The sequence below is a fragment of the Mustela lutreola genome, chromosome 2 (genome assembly GCF_030435805.1).
Source record: "Mustela lutreola isolate mMusLut2 chromosome 2, mMusLut2.pri, whole genome shotgun sequence".
Classification (NCBI taxonomy): Eukaryota; Metazoa; Chordata; class Mammalia; order Carnivora; family Mustelidae; genus Mustela; species Mustela lutreola.
In genome coordinates this window covers 225,052,591-225,078,758 of record NC_081291.1, presented here as the reverse complement: position 1 = coordinate 225,078,758, position 26,168 = coordinate 225,052,591, and the positions used below count along the sequence as shown (strand labels likewise).

The 26,168-nt window shown below is 55.3% G+C and overlaps 1 protein-coding gene across 10 annotated transcripts in view; it reads right to left on the bottom strand.

Moving 5' to 3' along the window:
* Positions 1 to 26,168, bottom strand: part of DIP2A (disco interacting protein 2 homolog A) — an 88,344-nt gene that overhangs the window by 21,732 nt on the left and 40,444 nt on the right. For 9 of the 10 annotated variants that reach the window (XM_059164996.1, XM_059164998.1, XM_059164997.1 and 6 more), the window contains 14 exons: positions 19,966 to 20,057; positions 16,923 to 17,033; positions 15,622 to 15,745; positions 15,233 to 15,342; positions 14,732 to 14,834; positions 12,927 to 12,991; positions 12,615 to 12,708; positions 11,936 to 12,055; positions 10,240 to 10,354; positions 8,917 to 9,056; positions 7,109 to 7,245; positions 6,603 to 6,683; positions 6,176 to 6,303; positions 3,508 to 3,622 (listed from right to left, as the gene is read on the bottom strand). In XM_059164996.1, coding sequence (XP_059020979.1) covers positions 3,508 to 3,622; positions 6,176 to 6,303; positions 6,603 to 6,683; positions 7,109 to 7,245; positions 8,917 to 9,056; positions 10,240 to 10,354; positions 11,936 to 12,055; positions 12,615 to 12,708; positions 12,927 to 12,991; positions 14,732 to 14,834; positions 15,233 to 15,342; positions 15,622 to 15,745; positions 16,923 to 17,033; positions 19,966 to 20,057 — 1,535 coding nt within the window. The remainder of the gene's footprint in view (positions 1 to 3,507; positions 3,623 to 6,175; positions 6,304 to 6,602; positions 6,684 to 7,108; positions 7,246 to 8,916; positions 9,057 to 10,239; positions 10,355 to 11,935; positions 12,056 to 12,614; positions 12,709 to 12,926; positions 12,992 to 14,731; positions 14,835 to 15,232; positions 15,343 to 15,621; positions 15,746 to 16,922; positions 17,034 to 19,965; positions 20,058 to 26,168) is intronic. The other variant, XR_009351284.1, reaches the window with a different exon arrangement.

The following is a 26,168-nucleotide window of genomic DNA, read 5'->3' as shown; positions in this document are numbered from 1 at the left end:
ACGGAATCACAAAAAGACCCGAAGCACCCAAAGCAAACCTGAGGAACAGAGCTGGAGGTGTTCATGATTTTGAATTATGTCAGGAAGCTTTAGTAACCCAAACAGCACGGTATTAGCAAAAGAAGACACACACAGCCATGGAATACAAGAGAACCCAGGAATAACCCCAACACAGACGATCGATTAGTGTGTGACCAAGGGAGCAAGAGCGCACCACGAGGAAGGGGCAGTCTGGGGGAACCGGACAGGAGAATGAAACTGGACCACCTTCTCACACCACCCGCGAAAATAAAATCAAAATTGGTTAAAGACTTGAACGTGAGACCTGAAACCACGAAACTCCAAGAAGAAGACATAGGTGGCCAGCTCCCCGACACAGGTCCTGTTGGTGGTTTTATGGCTCTGACACCAAAAGCAAACACGAGCGAGGGGGACGACATCAAACAACGGCGGAGGACGCCGTCGGCAAAAGGGAAGGCGACCTTCTGGATCAGAGAAGCCCACCGCAAGCCCTGTCTCTGATGAGGGCTCATACCCCAAATACATAAAGAACCCACACAACTCAACAGCAAAAACAAACAATCCAACTAAAAAATGCACAGCATTTTCCCAAAGACGACATACATGTGCTCCACAGGTACGTGGAAAGGTGCCCAACATCACCAGCTCCCTGGAAAACGAACATTTTAAAAAGTGAGACCCGCCACACACCGGTCAGAACAGCTAAAACCGACAACACGAGGAGGGGCAGGTGCCGGCGAGGCTGCGGGGGAAGGGGAGCCCCGTGCACGGCTGCTGGGCACGCCAGCCGGGGCAGCCGCTCTGGAGGACAGCGTGGAGGGGTCCTCAAAAGGCTAACAATAGAGCTGCCCTAGACCCAGCAACCGCACTGCTAGTGTCTTCCCAAAAGCACTGACTCAAAGAGATAAAGGCATCCCTTCGCGTGTCGCAGCACCATCTAACAAGAGCCAAGACACAGAAGCGGCCCGAGCATCGCGGACTGTCGGTCGAGCCGAGGGGATGCGCACACACACGACCGAACACTCCTCAGCCACGAAGAAGGACGAGCCACTCGTGGACGTGGACATGGATGCAGCCCGAGGGGAGAAGCGGAATAAGTCGGAGAGAAACACGCCCCCCGGGACGTCACTGCCCCGTGCGATGCTAACCGAGCAGACGGACACAGAGCGGTGGGGGTGGGCGTGGGCAGAACAGAGGGAGGGTCAGAGGCCACGAGCCTCTGGTCACAGAACAGAGTCTGGGGGTGCAGTGCTCGGTGACCAGAGACAAGGCTGCACTGGACACGCGGGAGCGGCTGAGACGGTAGAGCCTACAAGTCTTCGTCACGAGAACATCTGTGGTTAGACACAGTGATCGTCTGCCAGACTTACCGCGGGATCACGTCACAGAGCATACAAATCACACTGCGCACCTGAGATTAGGGTCATACGTCAATCATCTCAATTTTAAAAAACAAGAAAATTACTAACATTAGAGATGTGATAACGGCTATTCCTTGTTTAAAGGAACAGTAAAATCTTTACAGATAAAGTGTGATGTCTGGCATTACTTCAGAACACTCCTGCGGGAGAAGGGGGGAGACCAGGTGAGGACACGGTCAGGACCCGGACTGGTAAGTTCCGAGCAGGGTGACAGGAATATGGGTTATGATGATGTCACTTCTGAATGCTGGCGGGATGGGTGAGGTCTAGAGCCAACGATCAAGGAAGAATTCTTGAGCCGTCTTTGGTGCAAAAGGGTGGTTTTATGAAAGCTGTTGGGACGGAACCCTGTGGGCAGAGGGGGCCGCTGCCCTGGGACTGTGAGGGGTGGCTGATGACGCACTTTCCCACTGCGGAGGTGAAGACAAGGGAGGTGTCCAAAAGCTCTTTGACCTGCTGAAGGAGACTACGGGACCCTGGAGGCCTGGGTCAAGTTAGGGTTCTTTCTCCCTGCAGCACGGCATCAACGCTAAGATAGCAGGGAGCTTCCAGGAGGAAGGTGACCCTCTGCCGCCTCAAGCACAGGCCGCAGGTCACGAGGACGTTTAACTTGATCTCCATTCCCTTCTGCCCCTGTCCCCCACATCAGTCACACTCTTGTTTCTGTTTGCTGTATTAGAACTATTCCGTAACAACCCACCACAAATTCTATTGAAAGTCCGCGTTGGGAGACACTAGTGGGGAGCACTTTCTGAGGCTCGGTCGCCGGGTCTCCCGACGCGTGGGCAGCTCCACGCCCATCTCTGCCAGCTTCAGGGCCCCCCCACCAACTGGCCTGATGGAGGACACCAGAGGAAACACCCCGAGGTCTGTACACCACTGCCCACGGCAGCTTTGTTCATCAGGCAGAAACAGGAGACCCACACGCCCGTCAGGGTGTGAACAGGTAAGCGAAGAACCACCACCAGGCTTGGAGAGGAAGGCCCAGCCCCCACACGACATGAGCCGTCCCAAAGCCTCATGGAGGGAAGGGAGCGAGCCAGGAGGCAAACACCATGCGAGTCCCTTTCCCGAGACCGTCTATGGCAGAAAGGGAGACGCGCCGTGCCGCCAGGCATGTGGACACGCAGCCGACCGGGGGCCCTCGGGCTGGGCAGCGCGGCGGAGGTGGGGCCCCGGGAGAACCTGCTGGCGCGGCGGAAACACTCCATGTCCTTGCTACCGCGCTGCGCTGGCTACCTGGGGCGTTCGGCTCCCTGCCCGCACCCACAGATGGGCTCATTGGACATGGAAATCGCATCCCGTCAAGTCAACCGAAAACCCCCACTGGACGGTCCCCGTAAGGTGTGCGCACTTCACCAAACGTAAACTTTACTCCTTTCCCCCAGAGTAGTATGCAGGACTCCCGTGCGGGGTTTAAGGAAGTGAGGGTGACACAGCACGCCCTGAGGAGTGCACAGGGACAGGGGCGTGATGGGCAAGGGTGATGACGTGGTGGCCACTGCAGGACCTAAAGGTGGGTATTAGGGACTTTCTGCGTGACGCTTTGACATTTTCATAACAGGACACAGAAAACCACCACCGTGTGGTGGCATGTAAGCTCGGTGCTCCCGGGTCCCCGGGGCCATGGCCTGGTCTGAGCCTACGTAACAGTCTCAAATGATCTCACCCCAACTGGCGGGGCAGGTATGGGGCTGCTGTTCTATGTATTCCCTGTACGGAATTACAGCTTCCCAGTGCTGTCTGTCACTCTCACCAAGCCCGGATTTCTTTGGCGCCTGCGGGGTGCAAGCGGTGCCGGCAGGGTGAGGCTGTGCCGGGTACAGGCAGCACCAGGGGGAGGCAGCACGGGGTAGGGGGGAGGCAGCACAGGGGCAGGAAGCCTGCGACTCTCAGGAGGTCGAGCCGAGATCCCATGTCAGGCGAGCGGACACCCGGCCTGCTCGGCCCGGAGCCAGAGACGGGGTTAGACAGGCCAGGCTCTGCAGGAAGGGAATGCAGACCCTGCGCCCTCGGGCTCCCGGGAACCACGCGCCCCCAGGCCGCAGCCGGCCGCCGGGCCCACCTGCAGCACACGGCTCATCCACTGGAAACTGTCCTCCTCGGAGGCGTCGGGCCGCTGCTCGGCCACCAGGACAATACGGTCGTCGTGCAGCACCGTCACGGAGAACACAGCGATCCTGGGGGCGACGAGGACAACATGACCACCCGCAAAGGACAGCAAACGGGACGCAGACCGTGCCTCTCCCTCAAAACGGAGGGTGCAGACAGGCTAAGGCTGAAGAGACTCTAACCGTGGCCGCCGGCTGAGAACTGGAGACGCGACCTGGTCTCCTGTAGGGCGGCTGAAGTAGCTCCGATTCGCTAAGACAAAATGACTTTGGTGCAAAGCAAAACCACCAGACACGGATCTTAAAAGAAAACTTTCCTTAATTATAATGTTGATGCACGGAATACGTTTGTCCGCACACATCTCCGTCTAGAAGGACTATCGGTCGGGATGATCAATTGGCCTGACTCCGTCGGTCCCTCGGAACATGTCGGTGTCTCTCTTTCTCTGCACTTGCTGCCTCTGCCTCTTACACTGGGAGGCGGTTCTCTCTCCTTCCCTGTCGGACCCGAAGCTGGCCTCCCCCCAGGCCCCACGCACCAGCACACCTGCTGCTCCAGTTCTGGGCCATCGCGACACACTCGTGTTCTCTTGTTCTCCTGTGGGCGGGTGTGCACACGGGCACACGCACACTTCGCCCAGCACTAAATTTCTCCTGCTTTCAGACATCTTGAATGCATCTCAGTATCCCCAGCGAAGCTGTTCTCACAAGAAGTGTCTTTTGCTAACACAACTTCTGAAACTTACATTCCCAAGAATATTTTTATTACAACTGCACAATTAAGTAACAATTTGGAAAAATGTAAAATCTAAGTTAAAAATTCCATTTAATAACTTAAAAACATCACTGCACTGCTGCCTTCTTGGGCTAGTCCCAGCGCTGGGGACTTTCATGCCTTCTGCTTGACCCTAGTGCTGGACCCTTCTCGAGTCCCACAAACCTGGTCTCCGGCCGCTCCGATGCCCCCCCACCGCCATGTGTGCCCTCCCCCCGCGTCTGCTACCATGCCACCTTCTCCGGTCTGCGCAACCTCCTCTCCCAACCCTGGAGGACTTCCTTAACCTCACTCTCCGGCTTATCACTTCCTTCCTGCTACTTATTCCATCTGCTGTGCTGGTGTTTAAGAACAAAGAACTCGTGTCGTGTGCGTTATACTATTCCCGAGACGTTCTACTCTCTATCGGCTGTGGCTCCGTTTCTCTCTTGGTTTTGTTTTTTTGTTTTGTTTTGTTTTGTTTTTAAGAGCAAGTGAGGGAGCTCAAGCAGGGGACAGGCAGAGGGCAGAGGGAGAGAGAGCGTCTTAAGTAGACTCTGTGCCCAGGGCAGAGCCCGAGGCAGGGCTCAATCTCACGACCCTGAGATCAGCACTGGAGCTGCACTCTGAAATCAATAATCAGACGCTGAGGGACGCCTGGGTGGCTCAGTGGGTTAAGCAGCTGCCTTCAGCTCAGGTCATGATCCCAGCGTCCTGGGGTCGAGTCCCGCATCGGGCTCCTTGCTCCGCAGGGAGCCTGCTTCTCCCTCTGCCTCTGCCTGCCTCTCTGTCTGCCTGTGCTCGCTCTCGCTCTCTCTCTCTCTGACAAATAAATAAATAAAATCTTAAAAAAAAAAAAGAATCAGACGCTGAACTGAGTGACCCCCCTCCCCAGGCGCCGCCGTGGCTCCAGGTCAAGGTGGTTGTGGTGGTGGGGACAAGCAGGCACCCTGCTCACCGGCAGACGCAGTCACCCGTGCCCTCCCCACCGCTCACGATGACGTCACCTCGTCAGCTGCGGCTCAGGACCAGCCGCAGCTCCAGGTTCCGTCAGGTCCTGGGGGCTCCCTACCCCAGAAACAGGCACTGGCCACCCGGGCGCCCACACCAACAGCGTCCCACTTCTGCTGTGAGGGCAGGTCATAAGGTCCTGGTGGCCCCCACTCGGGCACCCAGACAGGCCTGACCTGTTGGTTTCTCCTTGGTGGGCACCCCACACTCCTGTCATCCCGCCCAACAAGAGGGCCAGCAGCACCCACTTGGCAGGACTCCTGAATGGTTTCTCTAAGGAATATTCAAAGGCAGGGCCTGGCCAGGTACCCTGGTTTGAGTAATAAAAGCACCCCTTTGAGAAGAAAATAATTTAAAAATGCAGCCAGCTGAGTGGACCAGCTGGGACAAAGAGCTCGGGGCTGAACAGAGCCAGACACGGCTTCCCTCACGGGCCCCGGCTGCCTGGGCTCAGAAAGGGTTTGCCCAACACCCTTGGGACCGTCAAGAGCAGCCCCACCCAGGGGCGAGGCGGGGCCCTCCCCGGTCTCGCTAACCCTCAGCAGAGAAGAGAACTGACATTTGTGATTCAGAGAAACTGGCCCTCGGCTGCTCCAGTCTGAGTGTGTGAGGCTCTAGGGTGCTAAAGCAGGTGCTCCTTGGGCCCCATCCTCTTAAAGACCCACAGGAGCCCTGTGGGCAGAGAGGACACTAACAGGCTCTGGCTGCAAATATCGTCCTTTTTCCTGGGCAGGTTTTCTGATGAACAGGAATTCCTAGGTTTTGTGTACTCGAGTCACTGGACCTTGCTGCTACTGCAGACAGACTCTCAGACTTCAAGCTGAGGAGGAGGGTTCTAGAGGCCCGCAGCACATCACCTGCCTCTGTAGACAAACTTCATGGGCTCCACGGCCAGCGCAGTGGCCACGATGTCATCTGCATTGTGTCTGCGAATTCCAACCACCATCAGCCCATCCAGCTTGCCCACAACAAAGACCAGGTTATCCTGGAAGTAAGGACATAGGTCAGGCCTCGGGACACGCAGGCAGGCCCTGGGGGTCAGGTAGCTGATAGCTGCAGCAGGCAGCGGACAGCACACAGAAAGCGAGGAACACGCAGACGGGGTCCTGCACGCCGGTGGGCGGGGCTGGAGACAAGGGGACGTGGCAGGGGGGTGCTGTCCTATGGACTGTGGGATATGGGGAGCTTCCCTGGCCCCTAGATCGGCGCTAGATACCAGTGCACCCCTCCATGGAGCTGTGGGCGTGTCCGGAGGCCCAGGTCGTGGCAGCAGGACACACTCACCGGCCCGATGAAGCCCAGCAGCCCCGTCCTGGTGAAAGGCCTGTCAGACACGGGCGTGCCTCCTGCCGTGACCGGGATGGTCTGCCAGAGCAAAGGGTGGGACGTTAGGCTGTGCTAGACGGACAATGGACCAACCGGCCAGGTGGCCAGGGTGCGGCTTCCCCAGATGAGGCTGCCGCCCACGGATCCCTGGTGGGGGACAGGCCACCCCAAGGCCAGAGGCTCGGTCAGTAGATGACACGCTCCTCAGACTCCCGCACCCAGCATGGTCTGGGTTCCTCCTGCGACCTCTTCTCTGCGACCCCTTCTCTGCGACCCCTTGTCTCCCTGGGCCCAGCACCCGGCTCTGAGGAGCAGGCACTCGCCAGACTCTTGGCGCACATGGAGCGTGGGCTTCCCGGGCCGGCCTCAGCCCCATCAGGCTGGAGACCCGCTGCGCCCTGCCCGCTGCCCTCCGTGGACGCTCTGGAATTCACCTGCACAGAAAGGGCAGGAGACGTACAAACCTCAAAGACGCTCTTAGTGATGCCCAGCAGTCCGTAGTAGGCGGTGCCGGTGGCGCTGGAGCTGACGCATATCTCCCCGATCTCGTCGGTCTTGCAGAGGTGAGGGGCACCTTCCACCTTCACAACACACACGTCAGCTGAACAGAGAGAAACCCTCGGAGTCATCGACGAGAGCTCCACGGGAACGCGCTCATTCACAGAGATCTACTCGCGCTCCGCGTGCGGTTACGGAAACAAAGATCCCATGCACAGGGCGCTCTGACAACACGCTCGAGCCACTGTGCGGCCTTCGGCTTCCTACACGGTATGTAACCGACTCGCGATGCCTCCTGCACGTACGAAGCCCGGGCTGATGGGGCACCCGCTCTCTCAGGGAAGATTCCGTGCCTCCTCCTTGTGTCACCACCCCGAACCCACGGGCGATGCTGGCTGACCCGTCCCGTGCCGTAGCCCCATGCAGCCTGTAGCCTTGGTGGGGCCCATCCCATAGCCCAGGCACCCCCTGGTCAGCTGTCATTAAGCAGCTCCCCACCGACAACCCCGCCTGCTGCCCACCCTGGGCATAGGAGACCCCGCCTGTCAAGTCAGTGCAGTTCCGGGCCACCCACGCCACAGAGCAGGCACCCAAACCGGCCTCCAACCCAACACGCAGGGGTCCATTAAAGGAAACGAATTAAGCAGCCTCTGGTCCCCGGGCACGGCCCCTTCCCCCAAGGATGGTAATCAGCAAGAGAGAAAGGCCAAAGGGAAGCTCATTCCCATTTCCTTCCGCCCACAGATCAGACCATAGGCCACAGAGGCCCTGCTGGAGGAGGAGGCTGGTGGGCACAGACACTCCCACAGTGCGCATTCACCGCAAGACCCTGATCTAATTCACAGCGGGGCGAACGCGGTGAAAGGCTGGGTCTCTGCGAAACCCAAGAGACCGTCAGCCTCAACAAGTCAGTCAGCTCTGCAAGGGTCAAACTAACAGGTGCCGACCGGGGGAGCAGGTGAGCACAGACACACACCCACGCACACGCTCGCACACTCTGGGGGAGCGCTGTGCACGCACACACACACGCACACATACACTCACACACACACGCACGCTCGCACTCGGGACCACTGTGCACACACGCGCACACCGGGCGGGTCAGGACAGCTGCCCACGGATCTTGGGAGGGCCCGTGTGGCGAGGAGGAAGCCGAGCAGCTGTGAGGCCCCACAGTGAGGGCGCCGGAGGGCGGCAGCAGAGAGCGTCCCCCCACTCCCGGCTGTCCCGGGGCCTCCTGCGCCAGGCTGCGGGCTCCCTGTGCGGCGCTCCGCTGGGGAACCACAGCAGCGCTCCATCGGCCTCTCTGCGGGGCCAGCGGTCAGGCCCGGGGGCTCTGCGAGCAGGAGGCTGCGCACAGGAACTGCTGCACCCTGTGGAGCGCCGCTCCTGACCGACATGTCCCGGTTGCCCGCCGCGGGCGGGAGCCGGGCGTCGGGCTGTCTGAAGACACTGGGTGTCGTGAGCTGCCCGGCACCTCCACGATGCCTGCCCTCGACAGGCAGTAACGCTCGGGTCCCCAGACACCAGAGAGCAGCACACCCAGCTCGGGGGCCACACCCCTCGTGCTGTTGCTCAACCTGAACTCCAGTACAAAGGCAGGCAAAAACCGGAAAACACATTACTATAAACTGAAACCCCAGTTCACATAGGAAAACCCTGCTAGGAAGACTTTTGTTCGTGGCACCCCGAGAGCACTCCCACGGTCTGCACACTCAGGCCTCCGGGAACGTCAAGCAGCGGTGGGATCCGACACCGCCAGCTTGTCCCTTACCTCCTGGCAGCGCCTGACCGACGTCCTGAACGGTAAGAACGGACAACTTTTCTTCAGCATCAACTCTGATCACACCGAAGCTGAGACCGTTCATCGACAGGACGGCTCTTCTCGGGGGAGGTCCGCCCAGCTCTGGCGGCCTGGAAAACAAAAGCAGACACGCTGACGAGGGGACAGTGCAGGGGGCAGGATTCGTGCCCAGCTTGCCTGCAGGACCACACACGGCTGGCTGCGGGACCGGCTGCCCGAGGGTGCCACAGCATCTCCGCCCTGCACGCCGCTCTGCACGGGGGCCTGCACGGTCCTCCCACCCAGGGGCCTCGGGTGTGGCCACAGTCTAAGGGACGCTCTGTGACTTCCCCAGAGAGGTCCTAAGGCTGACTGAGCTTCCACCTGGCTTTGCTGAGACACTTGTCGGGAGCCCTGGGCAGCAGCAGGACAGGTACCAAGGAAGCCCGGAGCAGCCCCCAACACGCCCAGTCCAGAGACCAGAGGCTGGAAGCCAGACTGCCCAGCGCAGCCCTTCCCAAAGCCCTGACGCAGGAAGCAGAAGTGCAGCGGCTGATGCCGCCAAGCGTAGGAGTGACGTGTCCCATGGCCAGAAAGCACCACAGAGCAGAGGAATGAGGAACACCTTACAGTCTGTGAAGCATAAAGAAGTCCTTTCTCTGATAAGTTATTAAAATTTTCGGATTATTTAATACTTGTACATATGAAAGCGCAGACTATTGATGATACACTAATATAACACAAGACCACAATCACCACTGGTTTATCTAACAACTGGCCAGAGGGCAGAAAACCACCGCACAGACACACTCAACTGTGAGCACAGCACCTTCCTCCCAGGACAGCCCCCAGAGGCCGCTGTGGACAGGAGCCCTAGGGCAGGCGAGAGGCGACCCAGGAAGGGACAGGTGGTCTGCTAGGAGCAGGAAGGACCAGAGCCTGCCAGCTCTGAGGTCTCCCAATCCCACCGTCCAGGCTGAGATGGGGGAGCACAGCCCCCACCTGCTGCCGGGCCCCCTCGGGCAGGGAACAGCTCTGGGCTGTCACGCCCATGAAGCCCTCGGAGGGAAATCAGCCCAGAGACCACAGCCCGGGCAGCCGCCACCCCCCACGTCGCGGCACGGATCCAGGCTGGCGGGAGACACGCGGCCAGCACAGGGCGAGGGGCCTGGTGCCCGGGGCTGCCCCCCACCACACGCACGCGCCTGGGACACTGGCACATTGCTCCATGCGGTCCGCTGCTCCGAGAAAGGCAGCCACGCTCGGCAGCGCGGGACAGCAGCTGCGTGGGCGGATGCAGAGGTGGCCGCTTACCTGCGGATGGCCACCGTCAGCGCCTCCGGGGAGCCGGCGCAAGGACAGATGACCTCGGGCCGCAGCCCTCTGGACTGGAAGACATTGAGGAACGCGTCACAGGAGGATATGGACCCTGCGAGAGACAGAGGGAGCCGTGGGGTAACTGGACGGCTGGCAGGGAGGGGCCAACCGCCCATGAGCTCCAGCGCGTCGTGACATCAGGAGTCTCAAGGGGGCGGGGGGCGGGGGCGGGGAGCGGCTCCCAAGGGAAACACGGGGCGTCTGGAAACCACCAGCAGGTAGAGCGGGACACTTCCAGGGCAGACACCCCGCGCAGTGTCTGAGTGCAGGGCAGACCTCTGTTTCGCCCCCGCACGGTGTCTGAGTGCAGACTCACAGCCTGCCCCGGCCTCGCCGTGGCTTCTCACAGCTCTGCTGAGTGGGAGGTGACCAAGGAGCGATTCTGGGGCGAGCCTCCTCACGGCGAGGCCCAGGTACACGAGAGCGCCTGCTGCCGGAGGGCCTCGGGGCGCGGATTGGCCAAGTAACCCCCACAGGGCAGCCCACGCATGGTCCCCAGGCTGCCCCCAATTCTCCCCTACTCGCCCCGGCCGGTCTGAGGCGTTGCGGATATGGAAGCACAGCTCCCCAGCAGGAGGGCTGCCACCGGCTCGGGGCTGCACCCCTCGGGACCCCAGGGCTGAACCCCACCCCTCAGGCACCTGCCACAGCGAGGCTCGAAGGAAAGGAGGGTGCTGTGTGCGGCTCTCGCTGGGCACTGGCAGACGGCAGAGAGCACACAAGACCAGCCGCTGGTTCAGTACCACAGGGAACCAGACGGCGCGTGGAGGGGCAGGATCTAAGGTCTGTGGGGACAGGGTCCGGGGAGGGCTCCGCGGTGGGAAAGCCTGGCCACCAGGAAAGGAGCTGCTGGGGGTGCGGCAGGGCGGGGGACACGCGGGGGTGTGGTGCAAGGCCCGAGCACGCGGCTGGGTTCAGGCGGGTGTGGGGATGCAGAGCACCCAGCCCTGGGCGTCTCCGAGGCAGGATGGAGGGGCCCTGCTGGGGACGGGTAGAGGAGCGAGATGGCAGGGTGCCCTCCTGAGCAGTGGGGACCCAGGGGCACAGGGATGTCGGGGCCCTCCTCACAGGGAACTAGTGGAAAGGCCAGCCTCTGGGCCGAGGAGCTTTAGTGCAAACCCTGCAAGACTGCTGTGAACCCAACGAGAAAACCCACCTACCCAGTCGAGGGCTTTGTGCTGCACAGAAACCCCCCCAAAGGTCCACCAGGCCTCCCCAAGGAACCACGCGTGGAAGGCCGTGGACAGCACCAATGAGCAGCCTCGCTCAGCCCCTGCAGAGCCCAGAGTGCTCAGGGGCGCGACGGGGGAAATCCCAGCAGGAGGTCAGGGCCGGAACAGGTGCCTGGTCCATGTCTAAATTCCAGTAATTTCTTAATGTATCTTCTGTCCATGGTGTTAAAATTGCTTTTAAATGCAGTGCCTTCATAAACAAGCACGAGATACACCAGCGGGTCCCCCCGGGAGGGCGTGCAGCACGGCTCACGGCCCACGGCCCACAGCAGGCCTGTTACGGCTGCAACTCCGCAGCGCTGTTCCTCAGCGTGCCATACTTGACCCCCTTCCCTCCCACGCCAGGCCTGCTGGGGAGGCCACGGCCACGGCCAAGGCCACGCTCAGCCGGGCTTACTCACACGGGTTGGCGCCGTCGGCCACGATCAGCATGCGCAGGGAGCTGAGGCTGACGTCCCTCTGGCCTCGCTGAGCCAGGAGAGACCAGTGCATGTCGCGGGACTTCACCAGTGCGGCGCGGGCTGCGGAGGGGAGCGTGGAAGTGCCCTGAGTCACAGGAAAGCGGCACCCTGGCCCCTCACAGACCCACCCGAATCAACACAGGTCCCCGGGACAAGCGTGCGTGAAGACAGACCCACGGCCCAGCCTCGGGGCTCACCAAGGGGTCCCCCAGCCCCACTGGAGCAGAGCCCAAGGGACAAGGAAGCCCTGTGGTGACCCAGGTGGGAGCAGGCCAGTGGCCCTCTGTCTACACTGCTTCCTTAGAATCAAGAGCTCTGCCACCGGTGAAAACCATCTCCACGACTAAGAACCAGGAGTACTGGTGTGACTGGAGAGATTTTAAGAGAACAAAAAGAGTGGCCGATGGCGTCTGCAGAAGAGGGCCGTCAGGGGCCATGCGCCCAGGCCACGCAGAGTCCATCACTGAGGGGGTGGCATGGCGCACGCGGGCAGGGGGGGCGTCACAGCCCGTCCCCGCCGGTCGGCGAGCCGGCTTCACTGCTTTTTCCATCACCAAGGGAGACAACAGAAGGACTTGCTGCACGAAGGAGGGGTCAGGGACGGCGTCTCTCCCGTTACCTTTATACGAACACACTTTCTGGATCCAGGACAGAGGGTTCACCTTCATGAGCGCGTACGGGACGCTGACGACGTGCATCCTGTTCAGCACGCTCTGCAGGAGAGACAGGCGCTCGGGGGCGGGCCTCACTATGGGGCAGCAGAGGCTGCACCGCGCCCGGGGGCATAGAGAGCAGTGCGGCCTGCTCTTGCTGACCCTTCAGATAAGGGCTAACTGCACCACCTAAAAGTGGGGTTTGGTGGCATCTCTCGGTACGAGACCTCAGAGTCCCTCGAGTCCAACCACTAGACCACAGGGCAAAGGACACTCACTGTTAACACTCCGTGCCACAGCCCAGCATCCCGCTTGAAATCCAGCACATTCGTTAGTGTCTCGGCTGCGAGGGGACAAAATGGTGAAACCACTTGTGACCGTCTTCACAAGTCACGCGCATTGTTAAAGAAACTGTGAGAGGAAGACATGATTGGCACAAGAACTCTAGGAAATGCACAGCCTCTGAAGATACCAGGCGCCAGTCAATCAATCGTCTTGGTTATTGATTCAAATGACCAAGGGGCGCCTGGGTGGCTCAGTTGGTTGAGCGACTGCCTTCGGCTCAGGTCATGATCCTGGAGTCCCGGGATCGAGTCCCGCATCGGGCTCCCCGCTCAGCGGGGAGTCTGCTTCTCCCTCTGACCTCTCCTCTCACACTCTCTCTCTCTCTCAAATAAATAAATAAAATCTTAAAAAAAAACAAATGACCAGAAAAACTCAGAAGCAGGTGATACAATTTTGGATTAAAACAGCTCTGCTGGGGCACCTGGATGGCTCAGTCTGTTAAGCGGCTCACAATCTCCAGGCCCCGGGGTCAAGTCCTGCATCGCTCCCTGCTCAGCGGGGAGTCTGCTTTCTCCCTCTCCCTCTGCTCCTCCCCCTGCTCACGCTCGCTCTCTCCCTCCCCCGCTCAAATAAGTAAGAATCCTTAAACATCTTGGGAAAAACCCCACAGAGCTACGCTGATCACTAGTCTGAAACTACAAGGAGCAGCACGTGCTCGAGCAGCCCCTCGAGGTTCCCCCAGCACAGTGAGGTCAGGGGTGAGGACACTAAGGCCACCACCCCGTGTCTCTGGGAAATGTCACAGGCTGCTCGTGCTGCTTCCCCTCAGAGAGCTGATCCTTCTCTGTGGTCTCCTCCAGGAAGGACGGATGCGGGAGCAGGTGGTGACGGGGACTGCCCACATAGCCCGGCGCTTGGGGGGCCTGGTTCCGGGCCCCCTGGCCGATGCTTGGCAACCCCAAGGGGCACCCACAGCAAGGACACCAACGGTGAACACAGGGCCACCAGGAAAGGCGCCTGCTTCCCGAGGAAGAGTTCGTCCCTACGCTCCCTCCGTTAGCTAAAGCGCCCCAATGATCCCCGATACATCCAGGTCCAGAAAAGGAAAATCATGTGACTAACAGATCCAGTTTTCAAAAAATTATTCAGGCCATGAATATACCTAAAATCATTCTCCAAATCTCCACTGAAGGCTTCAGTGACTCCTGACTTGCATTTTTATTCTCCTCTTACTTTTAAACACCGTATTTTACTTATTTAAACAAACCATTCGATTTACTTTGTAGTTTTATTCAACCCCAGCATTGTTACAGTAGGGAAACTACCATATATGTTTTTATAGTTCTTTAAAAATAACAGTTCTCGAAGTTAAATATCCAATATTTAACAGTCAGTGGGGGATGGTGCTACCTACGTGCCACCAACAGAAAACCTCTAACTTTCAAGATTCCGTTTGTGTGTCTGCAAGCACGACAGTTCACATCGAAACCACAGTCACAGAAAACAGCCATACAAAAGCGGGTCTGTTAAGATGGTTTTCCATTTTTTTGTGCAGAACACACCTCCCCGGAGCTACGTCCTGGACAGAACCAGCCCACCAGGCACAGTGGTAGATGACTCTCACCCACCATCAACATACACGAACATCCTGGAAGGAACCCAAGAGGGGCTGCCTGGGAGAACCGGCCCCTTGCACCCAGCACAAGCAGACGGCCCTAAGCACGCCAGCCTGGGCCCCAGCTGGGCGAGAAGTCCGCACCGGCGCTCGGCCAGTCCCCAGGGGCCTGCACGCCCTTACCTTCTGAGTAGCCACAAGCCTGCGTCAGAGCCTGGCAGTGGGCCAGCAGGCACGCGTGGGTCACCGTGACCCCCACCGTGCTGCCTTCTTTGCTGGTTTTGTACTGAAAGATTTCAAGAAAAAAAAAAATCCATTACGGATGGTTCTGGAGGCTGACGGAAGTTACAAAGACGCGGTCCGTCCTTCACTAACCACGGAAGCACACGTTATGCCGTGACTCTTGGGGTGACACCCGCAGAGGAAGCTGGGGCACCCCTGCGGTAAGCCCCGGGCACAACAGTGTGCGCAGGCTCCCCATGACTGCCGACGCCCCTGGGGCAGGCGGCGAGAGACAATCAAGTAGGGGTAAGACCACACCTGCATGAGCTCCCCTACGACCCTGGCTGTCTCCGGGGTGAAGGTCAAACAGAAGGCTAAGTTCCGGCGTGCACTCCGACCAGAAGCAAGAGCTGAGCCCGTGGGGGCCGCTTCCCCGTGCTCTGGGTCAGACGAGGCCGTTACCTCGATGTAGGCGGTCCCAGCCCGGGCGTCCTGCGCCTGCGGCTGCCAGTCTTTGGGGGGCTTGGTCAGGTGCTTCCCGTCGATCACCAGCCAGGAGAGCGGGGGCCATCCTGCGAGGGGGCAGACAGGTCCCCCGGCCCAGCAGAGTGGTCAGCGGCCTCAGGGCCCGGCCACCCACCTCACAGACACCGGCTCCTGCCACCTGGGGAACACGCGTCTCCGTCCCGCTCCCCTTGTCCTGATCGAGCTTCGGTTCAGTCGGTGCCTCTGGCCAGCGACCGCACAGGCCTAGACTCTGAACCGCGGGGCTGGGCAGCAAGACGCACACCCACCCAGGAGGACCTCGCTCCCGCTGGAGACCGCTCCCCTCAGGGCCCCCAGGCGCCTACCTCTGAACGTAGCCACCTCTCCGGTCTGGGCCTTGGGCAGGCCTTTCTGACAGGCGTCCGTGGTCAGGGCCAGGGTGACGCCGCAGCTGCCCAGCAGGAAGCCCACCTGCTGGCTGCCAGCGTCCTGTAGAAGCACGGCGAGGTGCTCACGGGCGGCCCCGGGGCCGGGCCCCGCTCAGGCCCTCACGCGAGAGCCGGGCCCTCCACCTTGACTCACCCTCACCAGCTGCTACAACGGAACCCTATACGGGCAGAGACTGTATTTTCGTGAAAATAAAATAGAAAGTTCTGGATAATGGGCTAATGCCTCAGTGTTCTCTTGCAAATGACATTTAGTGGCATTTTAATCAACTACAAAAATTACAGCATGGAAATTTCCACTTGAGTCACGTTTAAAATTTACAGATAAATGGGGGGAGCAGCCTTTAACACAGTGACTTGTTTCCCACAAAAAATGCACATTCCCTTCCAGTCGACACTTCTTTTATACACGTCCCTCAGTAACGTCTTATCACTTTCTTCCTTCAAGTTTGACAAATCTCTGGCTTTTTCTGAATAATCTCTGTATTCAAACATCTATTCATCATATATTATCCTCTGGGAGGCACTGGTTTTATTTCAAACTTCACTTTTGGGATTCTCAGGTATTTGCTGCTGGAAATACTCACTTTAACTACCTGAACACTGATAGGGTAGAAAACTCTACTTTCTAATACACACACCTTGTCTACTCCTAAAATAATTATCTTTTTTAGTAATCAGATTACCGGCATCTATACTTGAAACATAACAGCTCCCTACAATATTAGCGAGTCCCCGCATTAATCATGGGTCAGTAACAAGAACTGCTTGTGCAGACAGAAAAGCAAGCAAATTCTCATCTTGCATATTCACAACTGTCCCTGAGAAGGAGCTCCAGTATGTCACATTGTGATTTTCTCACTCCCAGGACATGGAAATTATTATTGATAAGAGTCTGGATTTGGGAGGCAACTTAACAAAATCCGGTCCAATCGTTAGTTCTAGCCATCCGAGGAGAAAAGGTGCACCCTCTGTTCTGGAAAGTTCACAGAGGTGACATAACAGCTCCATCCACAGCTTCTGAAGCCCCTCCCACAGCAAGACACTCGCCCGCGGAGCTCAGCCCACTGCCCCCCGGCCTGGCCTGCCTGCAGCCCTCTCCTCACTCAGAACAGCGCCCAGCTGCCAGGAAGGCGGCCTGAGACGCGGTGAGTCTACGCTCAGCTTCCGAAGAGGACCTCACAGGACCAGAGCCCCATGGGCCCCAGCGAGTTAACTACCTTTCTTGTTAACGGCACTTCTATGGGAACGGGAACCAGCTCTGCCAGGAGACACCCATAGAACGCCACCATGAACATCACGGGGTCGCTGTTCGGAAACACCAGGGCCACCTGCACCAGCATGAAGGAAAACCATGAAATCCACTCGCGAACGATGCAGTCATCTCAAAGCTTAGAACCCCTGCTGATTAGACGGAATTTGGACATTTTAGACCATCTTACAGCTTTTCCAATTTAGTTCAGAAAATGTAATTTGGGGGGTTAATTCTTGGTTCTTAAATTTCCTCAACCATGTAACTTTTCATAAATAGTTTTCGGGTTGAGGTCTCTGTTCTAGAACCCACCAAATAATTTAGAGTGTTTGCCCCTCACGGCAGTCCAGCACGAGTCTGGTGTGGGAAGGAGACCCGGCTTCACGCCTGCCGCCCGTCTGGGACACACCACCCACACCCGTCAGCCCAGGCGGAAACACCCACAGCAGCGGGAAGAGTGGGCACAGAACCAGATCATACCCAGAATATCTTCCAGAAGGTAAAATCCTAACACCAACATTTTTGTCGAACAGATCTTCACTCAAGACCTCAGTGTGCTGATGGGGAAGTGGAGGACCCCGGACCCCTCGGCTGAGACCCCCCACTGCTGACCCTCCCGCAGAGCCCCCGGCTCGCCTCCCTGGCCCTGTGCTGCCCCTGTTTAAGTTACATGCTCTGTCTCATTCATCTTACACTTTTGTTTTTATCAAACACACTTTAAAAACACGTACATTAAGATAAACCGTAAGTACTGATGAAAACAACACCCCAAGCTCAGCCGCCCTCCTCAGTCCCCAAGGCGACCTCAACCTCTTCAAAACCTCTTACATCAACCTTTCCCATGTGCTCTCAAGAGCTTTAACAGTGACGCTTCCACTGCTCTATTCTTCGTATCGATCTGATTTCCTACGGCTGTAGACGGACGGCCTGCCCTCGGCACTGCTGCCTTTCTCGACCGTTTCTTACAAACTGGGCAAAATTAAAAGCTATTTATGGAACAAGATTTTTATGAGCCCCAAATACTGTGATAGGTGTGCCCAAAACCGTAAGTGACAAGTCAGGATGGCAGATGTTAACACTGGGCCCTTGAGAGCACAAACAACGGCTACTAAGAACTACTTGATGGCTAACCCTATACTCTCTCCTGGAGGTCCGGAAATCCAGTTCCTAACAAGTTAATCTGTTGAAAAGGGCAAAGCTCTCCTTTAAAAGTTGGTATTAGTGATTGCACCAGAACTGTGACCCACAGCCTTGAGACTAGACGTTGGGCGTAGAAGCACCGCTAGAGAATCTGTTCCCAGCGCTCGTGTCCGTCCACTTTTACCAGCGCCGTTTACTCCAGGACGATGAACTGAACACCCACACCCCATCTAGCTCAGTCACTGTGATTCCTGTCAACCTCCCCTAATGAACCCAACTACGGGACTCACTCTGGAGTCCAGGAGAGTATCTGGAAGTCTCTGTCCTAGCAGGAATCTTCAAGAAAAATAAATCAGTGATTCTTAGAGTCATTTAAAGCACAACAGAAAGCAGGAACTCTCACAGGCTGGGTCTAAAGCCCCATTCTCGGGCCGTTGTCACTTTCAGCGCCGAGCTCCTGTCTGCTGCCGGTACCGGCTACTGCCCCCTCTACTTGCTTGGCTTTCCACATATCCGCCGCCAATCTGCTCTAAAATGCTCCGCCGGCTGTACAAGAGCTTCCGAAGGTATCTGCTGAGTAACCAACCAGTCAGGCCAGCCTAAGTCTCACCAGATGCCCAGCGGTGCACCCCGGCCTGGGCCCTCCGTCCCCCGCGGCCGCCCTGTGCTGTGGCTCGCTCTGCCCCCTCCCCCCCAGAAGCTGGGGGGCCCCTTTCTGCACGGGGGTCCTGCTCAGTAGGCGGGGAGCTGCGCTGTGGGCGCTCTCGCTCGCCGGCTCAGGGTGCTGACGGGCGCTGCTGCCTTGGTTTAAAATCCTCTCTTCTCCGGCCTCTCCCCCGGAACTCCTACCAGCTGGACGCCGGACCTTCGTGACCAAGGCTCCGGCCTGCACCCTCTGTCCTGTCCATCTCTTAGCCTCCCCACAAGCGTCTCGTCTGGACTTAAGGGCAGTGTTTTAGTTTTCCGGGGATTGAAAAGATCCTCTCCTGCGCGTGACTCTCCCGCACACTTGTCTCCTCCTCGGCCCTCCCACACCTTCCGCTTTCCTTGTTTTTCTTTGCTTGTTTGTTGTTTTCTTTCACGTTCTTCAAATGTCCTTGGTGAGTGGTTCTTTCTAAAACGTGGACCCTCGGGCAGCTGCCCGAAACACGCAGTTTCACTGTGGGGTGATCTGACCGCAGCAGCCGTCTCACTACGGGGTCTCCCTGCTGAGGGCCCTGCCCTCCATCTGGGACACTCCTCCCGTCTGGGTCAGTTCACCCAGGGCCGTGCTCAGGAACAGAACCTCCTATGATGACGGGAATGTTCTATCTCCGAGCTAACAGATGGGGTAGGAATCAGCCACATGGGGTTCACGAGTCCTTGAAACACGGCTTGGGTGACTGAGGAACTAAATTCTTTATTTAATCGTGGTTAATGTAAATGGCCCCACGTGGGTGATGCCACAATGCCGGGCAATGTAGCAGCACACGGAACAAATAAGCCTCTAGCCCCCGTCATGATCTACCTGAGCATGAGGTCACGGGGGCTGCCTGGCCCCAGGGACGAGAGGAAGAGGGAATTTCCAAGTAAGATCAACATTTTCTCCTAAAGCCTACGCTTTGAGGACCTACTATTTATCAATATTATTTCTACGAAGAGGAACTGATATGAACTCAGAGGAGAGACGTTGAGGAGTCCGTGAAGAAATGAAAGAACCATCCTGTGCGTCATCACAGACTTTGTCCGTATTTAGCAGGATTCTGTGCTGACTTTAAATCCCGTGCATTAATGCTGTAAGTCGAACCAACTGACAGAAAACTGATTTCAATGAGACATATTTTTAGAGTTTGTTTTTGCTCACTCCAAGAACTTATATTCTAGTTACTTACTCTGTCTCCGGGTTTAAGTAGTGGTTCATTCTTACTCGTCAGTTTATTAAGTAGAGTATAAGCTAGTTTTAAACTCCGACTCCAAAGTTTGCCTAAAATAAAATAAAAATACTAAGCAATGTAAAATTAAAGAAACTAATAATTAACATTTTAACGTAGCATTCACAATACCCCATAATGTACCATCACTCTATTATTGGAAATTCAGGTACCTTTCCAACTGATAACTATTTTGCACAATGCTGTAATGAACATCATAGTTTTCTCTTAAAATTAACTTATAGATTTATTTTTAATACAAAAATAGAAGAGGAATTTATTACACGATATTTACAACATAGAAAACAGAAAAAGTCAGCATTCTTTCAGTTATGTATATACACACACATGCACACATGCACGTACGTGAAGTTTTCAAGACTCTGGCGCAAACTTCACTTCGCTTTTTTCAGCCAACACTTCATTTTGAATGCATTCTCATGGCATTAAACATCTCTCACTACATCCCTTATTATGAGTGGTGCAGAATTCATTTAACCTTTATAACTCGTAAGTGGGTCCTTTGTCCGTCTCCAGTTTTCACCTAAGAGAATACCATCCAGAGCCGCCGGCCCTCCAGGACGCAGCCCCCAGCCCCGGCAGGTTCTGCCCAGCACACGCCCCCTCCGGCTCGCGGTCTCAGGGGCAGAGCCCAGCCGCCAACTCTCAACAAAGGACAGTGTCTCTGAGGAAGGTGGAGATGAACAAAGGGAGGGGAAGGAAGACTAAAGGCTTCTGGGGACAGAGAACGAGGTGGGGCGGCCACGGGGTCGGACAACAGAGAAGCCCGAGCCCATCCCCAACACCCGAAGCAGCCTCCCATGCACCTACGCAGCACCAGGGAAGCGACAAGTTCGGGGAAGGACCTCGTGCAGTCTGAGCAGCCACACCCCCTGAGTCGTGCCCAGACTTCACCGTAAATGAAACTAACTTGGGTGTGACATTATGACATAAGTGAACTGTGAGACCTGAGAAATCAGTGACAAAAAAAATATTCAACCCAAAACACTGTTGCCTTTGTCTATGCACAAAAACCAAGTCAGTTTATCTGAAGACTGCAAAAAGCTTTGGGGCGCCTGGGTGGCTCATGGGTTCAGTGTCTGACCCTTGGTTTGGGCTCAGGTCGTGATCTCGGGGTGGTGAGACAGAGCCCCGCCTAGGGCTCCGCGCTCAGTGGGGAGTGCGCTTGAAGACCCTCCCTCGCTGCTTCTGCGCCGCCCCTTCCCCCCCACACTCTCACACACTCTCTTTCTCTCTCTCAAATAAATAAATAAATCTTTAAAAAAAAGAACGCAAAAAGTTTTAACAGAAAATCAACATAATCTGTCACATTAACAAAGGTGAAAAGAGGTAAAACAATTTAACAATCAATCAGGATTTTGAATGATCTGAATTCAGAATGAAAGGAAATTTCCTTAATGTAATAAACCCCATCTTTAAAAGTCCTATAGGAATATGAGAATTAATGGTCAGATCGTAAAAGCTTCCCCTGGGGGAGCAGAAACAAGCCGGGGACATCTGCCTGTTCACCAAGAGCCGCAGTCAGTGCGGTGAGGGGAGGGCGGAGAGAAAGGGCAGACACTGTTAGCATCGCCGGCAGCTGACAGGACCGCGCGCCGTCAATCTCTGTCAGACTGACCACAGAGCCACAGTCATTCCGGAAGTTGCTGCTGGCATAGGGTAGCATATAACTCAACGGGATAAAACAAAGAACCGTAACAGCCCCACCACGTGTGAGCAATTCCCTGTGTGACACAGGTGCCCTGGAGAAGCGGGGCGGCCCTGGGACAGACAGCTAGCCGTCCTGAAAGGAAGACCCTGGGACCCATCCCCACACCATACACAAGACTCATTCCCAGCATTTGGTAGATCTAAATGCCAACGGCAAACAGCAGAGCTATTGCAAGACAACAGAATAGCTTTAGGATCGTGGCCCAGGGAGAGTCCTTACGGAGAACTCCAGAAGCACGGGCCATGAGCAAAAGGAAGGTGAGGTTGGGTGGAACTTCTGCTCACTAAGCTCGTGGTCAGCAGCGGATGGGGACAGCCCATAGTGGGGGACACCAGCAGCACATGTCACTGTCCAGGACTGGTATCCAGAACATACCAAGAAGTCCCACAAATAACCCTACTTAAAAAACGCACAAGGGGGCGCCTGGGTGGCTCAGAGGGTTAAGCATCTGCCTTTGGCTCAGGTCATGATCTCAGGGTCCTGGGATGGAGCCCAACATCGGGCTCTCTGCTCAGCGGGGAGCCTGCTTCCTCCTCTCTCTCTGTCTGCCTCTCTGCCTGCTTGTGATCTCTGTCTGTCAAATAAATAAATAAAATCTTTTTTAAAAAAATGCACAAGAGATTCAATAGTACTTAACATAAAAGAAAACCCCAAGGATTAAAAAAAAACAGGACAAGAGGTCAATCGACTTTTTCATCAGGAAAATGCAAATTAACACCAAAATACTCCTACCATAGTCTCAGCAGAATAGCCACCGGCTGGACAGGGAGCAGGTGGGGCTGACACTGACCCGGCAAGTGTAAACTGGGGAAGCTTGGCATTATCTGATAAATGCGGAGATGCGCGTAATCCCAGACCCAGGACGTCCACTCCAAGGTACAGACCCTGCAAAACTGCCTGCTCATGAACCAGGCGGCACAGCCCAGAACATTCCTGGCAGCACTGTAAGAGCCCAAACTGGATAGGAACGTGACAACCAATATAAATGGTAAATTCTGATCTATTCCTCCTTAGACAGAAATGAAGGAGCTACGGCTCATATTAAAAGCACAAAAGCATGATGGTAAAAGACTGCCTCTGAACAGGCCAGGGCTCCCACCTGAAACAATTTAAAACCTGGGTAAATGCAGAAATCATCTAGCAAAGACAACGAGAAGAGTTAGGGTTCCAGAGGGAAACCCCTTGGGAAGGCGAGCTGACCGTGCACAGCCAGGGGGTCAGTAGGGCTCTGGCCCCCGCGGCAGACTATCTCCTGGACTCACATCCACGGACTGCTGCCACTGAGGCACCAAGACGACAGCCGAGCCTCTGGGGGGTGCTGGGAGCCACGCCAGCACAACCAGCCTCCCCTCGGGAAATCTACCCAGTCCTGGGGCTGCGAGCAGCAGGGGCTGGAAGGCCATGTGGAAAGCCTCTGAGAAGCCAAGTGGAGTCCTTGGGCAGCACGTGAGACAGAAGCCACGGCTGGGGACTGTGGAGGAGGACAGCCTGGCGCTCAGGGGTGGGCTGAGCCGGCCCCGACTGCCTCCGTGGGACCGGCCCCCGTGCCACCTGCCACACAGAGCGAAGGAGGAACGGCATCATGGAACCTCCATAATTCTTTACACTGCCCAACATTCGATCCAAAAGGTACCAGGCATTCCAAAGATAAATTCTCTAAACTAAAACCAAGAGCAAGTACGCACAACAGCAACAGGCCCACAGGGGACCCGACCTGGAGCTGGCTGACGGAAACTTCCCGACACGCAAGGATATGTGCGTTCCAGGAAATGATGTGAAAGACAAAGACGATCCGTGGAATGAGAAAGAATTGTCCTAGAAAATTAGGACAGGAACCAAAATACAGAATATCAAGATTAAGACCTCATCAGGAATTTCATGATAGAATAAAAATTTCAGAAGACAGGATTAGAGAATTTGAATAAAGGAAAATTTTAAAATCTCCAAACTGAAGTACAGACAACCCTTGAGCAATGCAGGTCCACTTACCTGTGGGTTTTTGGGTAAGCACGGTAACAGTACTGTAAATGTATCTTCTCTTCCTAAGACTTTCTTAGTAACAGTTTCTTTTCTCTAGCTTACTTTATTATATGAATATGATATGTAATAAAAACAACATATAAGATAAGTGTTAATTGTTTATGTTATCAGTAAGCCTTCTGATCAACAGCTGACTAGTAGTAGTTAGTTTTGGGGGAGTCAAAACTTATACTTGAATTTTCAACTCTGTAAGAGCACCCCTAACCCTCCATTGCTTAAGGGTCAATCAAATATAAAGAAAAGAATACAAAATAGAAGAATATTAAAGCTACACAGGTATACGTGGACTCAAAGCTCCAGAAGGGTGTTAGAGACCTGAACCCAGCAGGTGGGCTGGCAGCAGTCCGTGCGGCTCACAGCGGGCAGGGAGCTCCTTTCTGAGGAATTATGGACTGAGCTAATGGACACAGATGCCAAGATCTTAAACAACGTACTGGCTGAATCCAATTCAGACATTTGTTAAAGAGATATCATGGCCAAGTGGGATTTATTCTAGGAATGAAAGGGCGGCTTAACATTTGAAAATGAACCAAGTAGTTCATCAAATTAGGTGGGGAGGAGAGAGAAAGATATGATCATCTAGAAGGAGCAAAAAAAGTGTCTAATAAAATTCAGAGCCATCCATGATTTAAAAAAAAAAAAAACAACTTCTAGTAAACTAGGAATGGAAGGGAACTTTCTTAATCTGAGAAAGAATTTCTACCCCAAACAAGCAAACAGACTATAGCCAACATCATACTTTGCGACCCGAAGCTCCGCAGTCAAGACGAGAAGACAGCGAGCAAGTCCGCTCCCCGGCATGGGGCCGCCAGCTCTCGCTCTGCAGCGAGGCAAGGACTGGGGAGGCCAAAATCACACTGTCTTTGTTCCTAGATGATGTGATTTGAACACTGGATAGTCCCAAAATATGAGAACAAACTACTAATTAATAAAGAGAAAAATTATTAGTAAGTTAATTGAATGAGATTATTAGATACAAAATCACCATTTGGGGCATCGCAGAGGCTCAGCTTGTTAAGCCTCTGCCTTGGACTCTGGTAATGACTCTGGTCCTGGTTCAAGTTCTGCGTTGGGCTCCCTGCTCAGTAGGGGGTCTGCTTCTCCCTCTGCCTCTGCTGCTCCCCTGCTTGTGCACTCTCTTCCGCTCTCACTCTCTCTCAAATAAATAAATGCAATCTTTTTTTTAAAAATCATCATTTAAATACTCAATTGCACTTCTACATACAAGCAACAAATCAGCGGGGAGAAGTTTTAAATTATTCCCTTACAACAGGAATGAATCCAATGAAGGAGCTCTGTACTGTACTCAAGCTCTGAGTAAAGAAGCTCTGAGTTCTGTACTCAAAAGTATAAACCGTTAACGAGAGAAACTGAAGGGAGCCTTGAGACGGGGGCAGCATTGCACAGTCCCGAACAAAGACTGTGTAACTGTAACAGCATCACTTCTCTTCACGTGTAACTACAGAATCCGTGCAGGGCCAGTCAATATCCCAGCGGGAACCACTCTGGACACTGACGAACTGATTCTAAAGATGCTCAGAAATGCAAAGAGACAAGAACCGTCCAGAAAACCATAAGGAACAATCACAGAGCCGAATGGCATCTATACCCGACACCAGGACTCACAGAGCCGTAGCCGTTCAGGGAGGACGGACGGACGACAGAGCACGACAGAAGGACAAAAGAGCATGAGGGCAGCCGCAGACCCACATGTCTTCTCACCTGACGTGCCCGGGGGGAAGGACTGCCTCTTCAGCGGCCGGTACTCGGTCAATTAGACACTCACAAGGGAAGAAAAGGATTGCAGGGTCCCACCACACAAACAAAACTGAAGATGCAGAACATGAAAAGCAAACCAAGTTTTTAAAAGAAAAAGTAGAAGAGTATCTTTGTGACCTTAGGTTTGGCTAACAGGACAAAAACCCACTAAAATAAAGGGGGAAAACTAGATAAATCGAACTAGAGCAAGACTTCGCATTTATCTAAAGCCGCAGATAAAAGAGTCAGAGGTCCGCGGAGCAGAAGAAGACATTTGCAAAACATGTGACAAAAGACACGCATCTGAAACACACGAAGAAGAAAACATCAGCAAACAAACAGAGAAATGAGCCCAGGATTTGGGCAGTACACAAAAGAGGGTATTCAAACAGCCAATAAACTCACAGAGTATCATCCGGAATCAGAGACACGCAGACAAATTACCACCCTAACCTGACTCCACCACACGCCTCCGGGACAGCTAAACTGAAACAGACAGAGAACAGCAAGTGCTGCCACGGATGGGAACAAGGCTTAGTCCGCACGCGTGGTCCGGACACTGTGTCACTGTGTGTCCTAAGCCAGACGCGGCTCCCACACGTGTACCTTTATGCCCCACAAAGAGACCCCCGAA